Raw genomic sequence first — 13,179 nt, 5'->3', positions numbered from 1 at the left:
CTGAAGGCCATTTCCCCACCCTTCTTTGTCCTGCCCCCTTCACCAGTCCTTGTGATGACCACACTTCTTCCCTCAGGCAATCCCCATCCCACTCTTATTCACCCCACCCACTGGGAACGTTCCCCGATTGTGGAGAAGGGCATGGTTCATCTTTACCTGCAACGGGGGGAAGTTATTAACCGGAGAGAGGAGGAAGAAGTATCTTCCACTATCGGGAAAATGGTGCCGCGCTTATAATTGTCTCCCTTCTTCTCAGCTGACTTTTCAATTGAAATTAATTTCTTTGGTCTTTCCACACTATATTTATTTACGATTATGGGGCGACTATTTTTTAGTGCTAAAACTAAGAAAATCTTTTCTCTATGTCAATGATCCTTTGCCTAACTTTCAATACGGCGGAGAAAGGAACACGAAAACTAAATGAGGTGACGGTACAGGTTTTTGCGTGTCATTTTTTGGGAATTCACGCTAGCGAACCAATACTTAACCACGTTGAGAAATGATAAAACGTCTCTTGTAGGAAAACAATCAATGTGGATAGTAACGTTTCTATCTATATTTCTCCGATACTATAAGATGTTTCTCCTGTCGTTTTCCGGTTGGAACCTTGCTTCTGTCGGCATAAAAGGAGAGAAACATACTATATGAACAGGTCACCTCACACCCGGTATGAAGAATACAGTCCTGATGAAGAATTAAGTATTTTATGGCAACGTCTGCGAAGATGATGGAACACAGTAGTCGGACGGAGAACTCAAACAGAATTTACTTCAAATATTCGCCAGAAGATAATCACATCCTACGTTGTTTATGATCGTAATTGAATCTCAGTGAAAATAGAGCACATTCTGCTGAAAATACGAAGTAACTTGAAATATTAACTTACGAAGGTTATTTTGGAAACGGGCTAAGACCCTTGTTTTTCTTTTTTTCTCGTCACTGAGCGATAGAGGGCGACATAAATGGCGGTTAGGCCGGCTGCCGCTAAAATTCCGTGGGTATCAGAAACAAATATCTATCTTTTGCATACTTAATAGTAGCTATTGGCTCCTAACCACAAATTTATTACTGTAAATTCTTATAATAAACATTGCAATTCATTACTTGATTACGTTTTCTAAACTGGTCGGGAATTTCTTTAGCGATCGTTGATGTTGAAGTATGAACAAGAAATGGGAATTTTATGGTGGTATAATTATTTAACGATTTTTCACATCATAAATCGATAGCAAAAAGCCTTTTCTATGAATTATACCGAGAATAACCACCGAAAACATTTAAATAAGACCACTAAAGACAAAAAACGGCGGAAGAAACAAAAGCGAACATTTTTTTCGTGACTTATGAAAAAGGTTTGAATTTACGAAACTCGATTTTACGAAGTGCCAATTTTCCGGTCCCACTGACTTCGTAAAATCAAGAGTTTACTGTAATTAGCACCAGATAGATATTTTTGAATCGACATCGATATCAACCAGCCGCATGTCGGTAAATTGGCTCCGGGGTATCTAAATTACGATGTAAAATAATGTTGCTCCGCAGGGAAAGAATGCTCTCACTCACGGTCATGACAGGGGAAACACTTCCTCTGTTCTTTTGCTGTTCCTCCGTGGAAACTGACCTTGGAATGGATTACAGAAAGAATCTTCTAGTGAACTGCGCAATTGATATTGAGCCTCCTCTTTTGAAAAGAGAAAGTAGCCGACTGGAAAAATATTGGGCTAATAATGGACTGCCCGTAGGGAGTAGAGTTGAAAGGGGCATAAGCCATCAATTGAAAACATTACGAGAAAACATAATTGTAGCGGCCCTCGGAGGATAATTCGTGTCATCAGTCGTCACGTATCATCGCAGTTAAGTTCAAGAAGTGAAGGATAAGGTAGATTGAGGTTATCAAGGGATGGCTTTGCTCCATTAGATCGGATCTGATACAAAAAGTGCCTGGTGTTTGGATCAGAAGGGGAGCGAAACATTACGAGAAGACAAATCACCCAGCTTGCGAGTTGAAGGTCGCAGCGCTGGGCTCGCGGAAGAAAGCAGTTGAAGAAGCGTTCCCCGGTAGATTCTATCGACTCTTGGTAAACTTTCATGAGACTCTTCTTGTTGATGAGCATAAATTCGAAGATTTGGATTAACCGTCATGAAAAAACGTTAAATTGAGCAAAAAAATCTTGAGCGGGACAAATTTTTGCGACCATAAATGCGGAAAAACGCAAAATGCGGAAACACTAAATACGGATAATTTTTACATCGTCCTAATAGGAAATGAATCGGGACCCAAAAAAATAAACGCTAAATGCGGAAAAACGTTAAATGCGAAGACGTTAAATCCGGATCCGACTACACGTGGTCTCCCCTTGTAAGTAATAGATAATAGAACCATAATACATTATTAACTTTTACAATCTGTAAAATTCTCACTTTTCTCAGTATTTTTTCATACAAAATTGCTTTTTTTCATTAACTTTTATCTGGTTTTCACCGAAGAGACCAAAGACTGAAGATAAGAGACTGAATTGCATCAAAATCGAGTTTAAGACATAAAATTTTGTAAAATTTTCGGGTGGAGGAACCTAGAATTCCCTGGTAAGCAGGGCCCCATCATGAGTCCTAGCCAAGGGCCTCCAATCACCGCCCCTAGCTCAATGTATGCCATCCTCATTCACTGTGGCGTGAAACTATTGCTAGGAAGTGCAAAATCTACCTCACCACAATTGAAGCATTTGCGGGTGAAACACAAGTCAGCATGCGATGAGAAAGAGACAAAATTGGAAGGAAACATGCATGAGGAAAATTTGAATACTGTCAACTAACTAGAAAGGTTATAAAAATAATTATCAATCAGCTAAAATATTAAAATATGCATGAAAATATAAAACGCATTCCTTTAATTGCTTTTACACAGAAGAAACTTGAATAATTACTTCGGTTTATAGCAGGCAATTAAAAATGCATTTGGATCCAAAAATATCCGAAGATCCGACACCTGAAATCAAGTATCCAATCTGGATCTGAAAAAAATCCTGGATCCGTCCATCCCTAATTTTTACTGCAATTAATGTCAAACAGAATACCATACAATAAGTTAAGCGTAGATTAAAAATATAAAAATTTGAAAAAACATTTGCTCCTTTCTCAAAAAAATATGAACTAAGAATTGAATTGTCTTTCGAGCAATGTTTACAATTTTTAAATGAAATTCTATGGTAAATATTAACTTATATCTGGATTTCAGTACAAACATCAACATGGATATTGTTGCTGGATTAAACGCATTAATATTGACGGTAGAGATTCGTTCAAAATTGGACGATTCTCAGAATAAAACGAGGAATTCAATTCCAAGTCTGCAACATGCAAGCAACAATTATGCATACAGTTAATTCATAAAAACAAAGCATGACTGACCACGAACCAATGTCGCTGGTAGGATTATACACCCCAAAAGGAGAGAGCCCAACTACCCTCGGAGTCTGAGATAATGTGGAGTCCCCACTAGGTAGGGTTGAAAAAGGTTGGTGCTGAGAGTGTGTGATTATTCGCAAGACCCTTCTTAACAAATGTCCTGCAAAAATGCTCCATACAGTGGAGATGGAAGTCTCTTGGGAATCAGTGCAGCAGTCATGTTAAGGAGAGAACTCCACCATCTCAAAAGGGTTAGTTGCGGCATTTCTGTCGACAGATTAGAGATTAATGCCAAAGAAGTTTGTACGTTTCTTATTTATTATTTCATTTACGTAATTTGTGTTTTTGAGAAAAAATATTTATGAAAGCTGCTCAAGACTACAAAATAACTAGTGTGGTAGAATATGGTAAATGTTTTTTTTAATAAATTTTTCTTTAGTCTAACTAGTCATTTGAGTTTATCTTGAAATAATGGTAAACAGGTTTTACTAAAGAGGGTTTTTTTTTCTTTTGATCTGAAGCATCTAAAGCAGAGGCTCCACTGTAACATAGTAAATAAAATAGAAATTCCATTCTAGACTTTACTGACCTGAACATTCACATAACAGCCAGCTCTTCTCTTGCGTATTTCTTCGCCGGCTGTGTTGTCTACCCACGACCTTGATCCATACAGTAGCGTCACGGGAACATCTTTGCTCAAGCTATCCATGCGTGGAGCCATTGGGTTCTTGGCCCAGCCAAACCCAGACATCATGGCATGGAAGGCACTCTCCCCTCTGCAAACATTGAAATACAACCAGTTAGAGTAGGCCAAACAGCCAGGAATAATGAGTGACTGGCTATTTACCTCTAAAAAGGTCCATGATTACGATGCAAACAATTCACATTCTTTCATGATATTAGCAACTAGCTCTATAATAATGAATAATTGTCTCAACATTAATGTCATCAACTACAAGTCCCCTTTCACAAAAAAGGGCACATTTTTTGCTCAAAATAAAGGAATTGTACAAGACTACTAATGAAATCCTTTTTACCAACCTCAAATGTTTTGACTGCATTAACTTCAAGATGAAAAATTGTAAATTGTATCTAATGTATAAGTATTGAATGGCAGACTCATAAAATATTCAAGAAAAACGTAAATAATATGCTGTGAATCCAACTAAAAATAAAAAAAAAGAAGTTTGTGGGTAATGTGACAATCATGCTCTTGTTTGCAGCTCTATGTTCAGTAATATTCAGCTTAATTTCCCAAAGTTCAGAGAGTAAAAGTTTCAAACAGCTAAATCATCTCAGTAAAACGACAAATGATAAAAGATCAAAGATTTTTTTGATGGATGTTATTTGTAATTCATTCTCCAGTAAGACACCAGGCAAGGTTGTTGAAGGTTGATGTTATGACAGTGACAGTTTCATTTTCATCAGGACTGATAACTTAAGCAACCTCAGCCCTGAGTCACCCCTCGAAACTTCAGCCTTCAACAGCCATACCTGGTGCTCATCTCAAAATATTTTACGAACAAAAAAATCAAAGAAGTTTCAACTTCCATGGATCAATTTGATAATCCAGGTTTTTGTTTCACTCCACAGGTGAAGACAACACAACTTCTCAAATACAAAAAGGAAGCACTGAGGTGAAAGATTATTCATCTCAGAAGTCTATTCAATTAAATCACCAATGAAACCATCATCAATTAAAACCAGCAGGGTAAAACAAAATGACCAAGTTACTTTTTTCTCTTAAGAATTTATTACCCATGATGAACAACTTAATAACCATTCCCTTTAAGACGTGGCCAGCAGTCGGTCACGAAACGTCGGGGCAATTCCGATACATCACACAGCATACACTCATATGTCTATCTTTAACTTACGTGGGATTTTGTACGTTGCACTGATATATATACTGTGAAATAACCTGCTCTTCTCCAGGGACTACATGAGAGAATTTGCTCATTATATCAGGACGTGTCTTCTGAATGAGCCACTGACCTATAAAAAGAAATGATAATACATGATTAAATTGATGACATCAGAATGAGGAAGACACATAAAATATTTTGGAAGCAAGAGTAAGAAAGCATTACAGTGTGCTTTCTTACTTTTCCCTTATCACGATCCGTAATGCACTGAAAGATTTTGTAATCATACGGTTGGTAACACTCAGTTAACTCAGGCAGTATGTATGCGTTAAACACCAGAAAGTTGGCATTACAGCTGGTTCAACAATAGACAAGAATAGGGAGGGCGAAACAAGGAGGGGGGAGAGAGAGTGTGATTGAGAAATTGAGCTAGTGCAGTCAGCAGAATTGGAGACAAAAAAGGGGAGTGAGTTACATGAAACGGAAATGAGAGACGAGAAAGAGAACCGGGAGCCAAAGGTACAAGAGAAAAATGAGGTTGGTGAAGTGAGAGAATAGACAAAATGCATGTAAGGAAAGCAAAGATGATAATGCACATTGTGGCTCAGCTTCACGGTCAGCAAGGACATCATAGCCAATAACCATTTCCAGATTACAATAAGAGCAAAAGGGAAATTATAAATTTCATACAACATTTCATGAATTCCTACATATTCGTGTCAAATTACCATATAAGCACGTGTAAGAGCCCCACACATGTAGGAGACGCACCCTTATTTCAAGCATCGAAGCTAAAGAAAAAACATTTTGCAGCATATTTTTATCCTATCGTGCGTTGTTGCAGACGTATGCCTGGACTTCCAACAAAATTATCTAGTTATCAAAATTTCCTCTTTCAATACTAAAAATTTTTGCAGCATTTTTTCAGCTAAATTTACACGATACGTATGGCACTCAGGGATATGTATTCACTTGTAGTCTTAGCCTTATGATGCTTACTCAAGATGGTCAGATCGAATACCTCGGATCCAAATATCCACGGAAAATGCCCTTCACCTTATACTCCGGATCCAAATTTGTTTAAGAAATTGAAACTGAATTCGAAATTTTAAATCAATGCTTTTGCGAATGCAACGTCCCATAAGAGGGAGTAGAAAGAGTTCCAATCCCCTCTTCGCATACGCCGTTGCTCTACAATGCTTGTCCTACTCATGAACAATTTTGTTTAAAAGCTCTTGTAGGAGTGTTGCAATAGAATTGCAGCCGTGGAAAACTTTAAGGCAAACACCACAGGCACATAGCATAAACCTTCCCAAGAGAATGAACAACAATCGAGGGAATCTCGATGCCGTAGGATTATAACCACGTCGTACATTTCACGGAAACACAGTCGGCCCGGGCCGAGGCCTCCATCAGCCAATGCCTTTGCCATTTTTTTTTCCTTTCCGAGACCCCACAGACCATAAATCACTTGCTTCAAAAGAAAATATCAAGTTACATGGGAACAAAATAGAAAGAGATGTAACACGAGGCATATCTGACAGCATTTAAGTTTTTAAGCTCTAATTTATTGACCCAAAGATTTATAGTCACAATAAGGCTACTAATATTCAACACAGTCCAAACAGGACCATTTCAAAAGAAATAAGCATAGCATGAGTGCATTACAACGACAAGACTGACTGGAAACTTCAGGCAACGCAAACTGCGTATATAACATTGCTGCGCCTTCGCCCCTTCGCTTTGAAGACAATGATGTCACATGCAATATCGGACGTGTACTTCCCTCACTCATTCGCTCGTAGCCTCGTTGCTTGTAAGACATAGGGAGTGCGCTCCTTCCCCTCGACCTCTCCTACAGCGCTCTTCACTTATAAGCATTTCCAATTTCTTCTATCCACCATTTAGTTCAACAATGTACACACTTGTTCAAATTTTTTAAACCGCAGGTTTTGACACCAATATAATTTTCAGTAGCAATAATCCTCATAATAGTGTCTGAAGATGATTTTTGAAAAATCAGGTCCTTAGCGTAATGGAAATTACTTGGCAAGACAGATATTGACTATTAACCATGTATTGTCCTTCACAACTACGCGTTTTTCTACATTTTATAAGCGGTTACTATTTGCAGTATAAATGCCACAGGATGCTCACTCATGGCAGTAAATTAAGTGTGCCCTCTGGAGCAAAAAACCCTGTGCAATCTTTTCCACGTTCACCTCTGAGGTACCGACGTGACGGCGTGATGCTTATTAGTAAGAAAAGCAAACAGGAGCATTTTAAAAATATGTAAGTAAGGGAGAAACTCCCCTGCCGGCCGCTTGTTTTTAACCTAGGGTTTCAGATAACTGACTCACGCTGAAAACCAAGGCCACTCAGTTCCCCTTGGACTTCGTGAACCGGTGAAGGATAGGAGGGGAAGATAAGAAGTTTGTGTAAGAGACACACCCCCATTTTCAGCTGCAATTTCTGGGAAAAAAGGTGTGCCTCTTACAAGCACTTATACGGTATGCAGGAATATTTCTGTTTATACTTACATTTAAATATTCTGTAAATTTGGCCTAATAATTTCTTTTAATGATTTAAATAAATATTTGTGCATGAACATTAAAATAGGGGTTAGTCTTTGGAATTGAACTGTATTCCCTATGATTTTTGTGCTGATTGTGAATAAGGTGTTACATTAATTAAAGTAACCAGTGCAAGGGTGATGATACTCCACACGGGAAGTCATTTTTCACAATTAATAAAAATAGGCTACATTTAATGAAGGGTAAGGTTGCTTTTCTGATGCTTCAACTCTCCTTGGCCTGAAACCAGAAACAAAGAAGATTCAGCTAACCCCTTCTCTAGTGTGGCCCTGATAGAGCATCCTCCTCCCATTTATAAGATTTCATGGCAAGAGAATCCCTTGCTACAGTGTACAAAGATGAGCATCATCCAAAACTTTTGAACTCTCATAAGTAATGAAACCCCACTTATAACACACGATTTTTTTTGTACGTACCCATCCTCTTCCTTTTTATAATGTTTTAAACTTCGAATTTTTAAATGCTAATTCAAATGCTCCAGTCAATTTGGAGCATTTCAGTGACATGAAAAGTGTGACTGCTCACCAAAGGGGCCAGAAAAGCGGACAGCCCACAAAGGATTCAGCGGTGAGACCGCATATGCAATGGCCCTCACCCAGAAGGGAACAGCAACACGGCGCTGGAGGTCATGAGGCTTCTCAGGAAAACCCCAGGGATCAGCCAGAATTAAATGCTTGATTCTGAAAATTAGACATTTTTGAAATAAATTCACTAACTCATTAACTTTGTGGTATTCTAATGAAAGTTTTCTTGGATATTTCACTACTACTTATACCATAAGACGATGATAACAAATCGAAACCAGAGTTGCTTCATGTAAAAAAGTAGAGGTATAAGTAATAGTGAAATACCCAAGGAAACTCATTTAAGAACAACCTGATTTTATATTGTATGAATGTGGAAGGCCATACAAATGTATATGTACCACTGAGATCAGAACAGCCCCAGGCTGCATAGGATTAATCAAAAGGATTGCAACACATTCATCAGGTGTCTGAATGGTCATTTGCAAGATTTAAAAACGCAATTCCCTAGCTATAATCGATGGAACCTAGATTAACACCTCTTGGTCCGGCACCCTTTAAACTAGACTAGCCATTGGGGCCGGTCATATTATATGCCATAGGCCTCAATATATGTTCAAACTATTATAACGTCGATAAAAAAGACGTCAATTAGAAAAACTTTCACAAAAACAAACAGTAAAGCTACCTGAAGACGCACAAACCAGAACTACGTCAAAATAGTTCCAAATAAATCCGTAGAGGTCAGCAGGAGACTGCACTGCATGAAAACGTAAAAATGCGGGATCTGCACATAAGCGCTGGCGGCGGAAACACGTAAAAACACGTGTGCGGACCATAATGTGTTAAAACCACTGCAATTATTCCACAATCGAAAATAAGGTGAACGCACTCAATCAGTAACCCTATTGGAGCAGAGTAAAAGAATTTTGAAAATGAAAACTGGCATATCTTGAGTCGTTTGGGTGATACTAAGAGCAGGGGGCAGAGTCACAAATGTAAACCCTTTGCTGCGAAGTAGACTAAGTTTTCAAACACTGTCCATTTTATTCAGACAATAAGAGAGCACAGGCAGTTAAAAAAAAGTGGCAATATCAACTCGAGCAGATATTAATAATGCAGTTAAACTCTCAGAAATGAAATTACTACCACATTGGCCTGATAAGACATTTCACGACCCAAAATGGATTTTTCCAAATGTTTATTTTTATTTTACTTGTTCTTATCTTCTTATCTTGAAGAGAAATTATTTGATTCAATGCAATAGCAATGATTTTTTTGTAGTTTTTAGACAAAAGTCCAAGCAGTAAAAATGCACAGATGCACCATCAGTGTCACCACTTGAAATTTTAAAAAAAATGTTTGAACACACACATGGAATCAAATAGGTATTACATCATATTGCCTATATATCTTTCATTATTTTATTTGGATTTTTTCAAGAGAGTTTAATAATTTGACTTCATTAAATTATACTTTAAACTTGTAATTTGATTAATATACTAGATAAATGCTGCAGAGTCAATCACTGCCAATATCTATGGAGTTTTTACAAGAAAGTTTTGAACATCCAGCATTCCAACTATATTCGAACGATAGACAAAGGCTTTTTATATAATGGTAGGTAAAACTTATTGCTTTCCAGAACCATTTTCTTGGCATTTTGATGTAGATCACTTAAATAGGGGAAGCATTGCAAAACCAAAACCTATGCATCAATGGTGCACAATAGCATGCTAAATTACAACTTCCCAACCACTGCATCATGAAGTACCACTGCTAACTCTGAAATTTCCTCCTACACAAAATTGCACAGATGTAGCAAAGTTGACTTGAGTCGTGCTGCTGTGCAGTGTAACTGGAAAGGGCTTGCTCCTTTATCACTAAATTCCCTGCAGCATGTAGGAAATTGGCTCAAGATAGAGAAGAAAAGATGAAACTTTTGTCAAATAAAAGGTAGTAATGTTACTTGTTAAATCTACTTAGATCTATTATGGCACAAAATTTTTAATTTTCAACTGGATTATGTTAGAATACATATGTGACATGTGTGTTTATGACACTACACCTTATTTAAAATTTCACCTATATTTATGTTCACAAAATAACCATTTTAGGGAAGGAGGTTTTTACATGCCCAATTTTTTTAACATGAGCCACTCCCTACTGATTATCAGTCTTTTCTGATCATCTGACGGGGTTCCTCCAGGGATCAATAATGAAATTGACACCTTCAATACATCATTTTCCTTCTCAAGCCTTAATTTTTAACTCAATCACTCAAAAAAAATTTCAGAAGTGAAGAAAAAATCTTTTGACTCACCGCTGAGGATACTTGATGGCATAAGAAGCAGCCAAAAATCCACCCATGCTATGGCCCAAGAGAATCATTGATTCTAGCTGCATTTCCCGGCGCCACTCTTCAACAGATTGTACCAACTGATTTTCTGCTTCGGCTGAATCAGAGCTGAAAGTTGGACGAGAACTTCGACCAAAGCCTGTGGAAAACATTGACAGAGAGTAAAATTTATCCTAGGCCAGTAGACATTACACATTCCTTGCCAATGCACAAATCCAAGGATACAAAGGATGAATCACAGGACACTTCAGGATTGTTTGGGTTTCTTTCCATGAGAAGCTTTGTTTTTTTGTAGCATAGAACGAAGAGTTGATACTACCAATATCACTAATAATACATGCAGCAATTTCAGATATTATAATTTAATTTCTTAAATATGATCAATTGGCAATTGCAATACAAACGCTACAAAGAGCAAAGTTGATTGGTTCAGGCGCGCAGCTAGGAATTAAGGCTAGTGGGGGTTTTAGGTGCAACTAATACTGGGGGGTATAGGAGATATGGAATACCCACCAGGATAAGCAGGAGGTGCCTTGCCCCAGACAATTTTTAAGATAAATGGTTCAAAATGGTGTCTTTTATGGCTTTCTGCAGGATATTTTATTAATCCTAACACTATTCTATAAGAAATATTTATTCAATTAAGTAAAAATGGATTAAATTACTCTGAGCTCTGAGAGGAGCCGTGGGCATTTTATCCCCCACAACTCCCCACCGCCCCCCTCGCTGCACCATTGGATTGGTCAACATCTACCGGGTCCTAATGGGAGTAAGAATGAACACTGGGACGGCACCAATGGTGAGAACAAGCATACTAACCAAGATGCCGGATTTCCTGAATGCTAGCCCTCAAACACACAATACTTGACCTTGTAAAGTCAAAGGATAAATAAACTTGCGCATGACCACATATTGTGTGATTTGAGCCTGAGATAAGCAAAGTGATCCGGTAAAAAATTTTGAGATCGCAACCATCTTATTCTAAAACGTTTGCTTATTCAAGAATGCTTTCCTAAATTCTATGCAGGAGAAACTGTTGAGAAGGTTTTTCATTTTCTTTTTGTATAACCATGGAAGATGCCCTAACGAGAACTCTAAGGAATACAGAGTCGGAGGAGGTGGCAGCTGGTGACCAATGAAGGAGGTAAAGAGTTGGAGTGACTCTCTTGACAGTGCACTGTTCCACCTAGTCCTCCACCTCCTCTCCCTTATCCATACAGGTCAATTAAACAACAGCCATGCTGTAACAATTTTTGGTAATTTCAGTCTATTATGATGTTATACTGCATTTTGACAATGAAATTAAAATTACTAAGCACAATATCCTGTACCAAACATGTGATGAAGATGTCAAAATTATTAGACCAAATTTTTGAGAAAAAGTTACCCATAACTCACTAATTTTTTTAGAAAAGGTCTAAAAAATTTCAAGGTACTCTTGTCTATAATCAGAAAATTCTGATTAAATTTGTAAATATGACTACAGGACCAATGCAAGTTTATACGTTTGGGAGCTGTCAAAAGGACTTAGAAGAATGTATAATCATAAATAATGTACTTGTATTTCACATAATACCTAGCTGATGTCACACATTTCTATGTAAAATATATTGATAACACTTATTTTTGTTTTTAGCAACCCACCTGATAAACATCAATTTTCTGACAATTTTCAAACAAGAGGTTAATAAAGATATTTCATCATCCCTAGATTTCATAATTTGAGAAGCCTCTCATGGGCAGCAGAAAGGGAAAGGTCAGTGTGAAGGGAGGACCTAGGTAGAGCATTGTCCGAGGGACCTATACCAATAGATCCTAGTTTCATATTGCACATATCATCACATTTATGTTCCATTTCTGACACTGAATGTCCAACGGAATTTAGAGACGGGTAAAATAATGGATTATTGAAGTCATTAAAATAGTCATCAACACTTTTGAATATTCTGAATGTACACGTCTCGGTGCACAGAGACTGAGCGGTAATTACATTTCACCCTGATACTTTGGATATTGAAATTGAATTATTCATGAATCACCCCTTCCCGATGAAATGCCAAAGAATAAATTTTTTTTAATGCTAACATGCCGGGATAGAACCAGACCCTTATGTGCTTGCTCTCGACTACGAAGTGTAATTGAGTAGAAGAATCTTTACTTTGAATGAGGTCCTCTCTCTCCTCTCATGCTATCAAAAACACTTCACCCAGCAGTTGGTAGCCCTGGCACCCAATGACACTTCACAACCTAGAGTTCTCTTTCTTCCCCTCTCTGGCCTTACTTGCAGGAGAAGACAAAGCCGAGTAAAGGCCTTCACTTACCAAAGCAACTTGAAAATTGCCAATTAAAATGACATTCCAGCTCATTGAACTAATAGATTATGCATAATTATAAGGATACCTTATGCTAAAAACTTAATTCATATTATGCAT

The 13,179-nt window shown here is 37.7% G+C and overlaps 1 protein-coding gene across 2 annotated transcripts in view; it reads right to left on the bottom strand.

Moving 5' to 3' along the window:
• Positions 1 to 13,179, bottom strand: part of LOC124156619 ((Lyso)-N-acylphosphatidylethanolamine lipase) — a 33,386-nt gene that overhangs the window by 9,041 nt on the left and 11,166 nt on the right. For both annotated transcript variants that reach the window (XM_046531268.1, XM_046531277.1), the window contains exons 4-7: positions 10,712 to 10,886; positions 8,390 to 8,544; positions 5,283 to 5,400; positions 3,995 to 4,181 (exon numbers count right to left, since the gene is read on the bottom strand). In XM_046531268.1, the coding sequence (XP_046387224.1) occupies positions 3,995 to 4,181; positions 5,283 to 5,400; positions 8,390 to 8,544; positions 10,712 to 10,886 (635 nt within the window). The remainder of the gene's footprint in view (positions 1 to 3,994; positions 4,182 to 5,282; positions 5,401 to 8,389; positions 8,545 to 10,711; positions 10,887 to 13,179) is intronic.

The sequence above is a fragment of the Ischnura elegans genome, chromosome 1 (genome assembly GCF_921293095.1).
Source record: "Ischnura elegans chromosome 1, ioIscEleg1.1, whole genome shotgun sequence".
Taxonomy (NCBI): Eukaryota; Metazoa; Arthropoda; class Insecta; order Odonata; family Coenagrionidae; genus Ischnura; species Ischnura elegans.
Note: the sequence above shows the minus strand (reverse complement) of the source record. Positions and strands in the feature narration are given on the sequence as shown.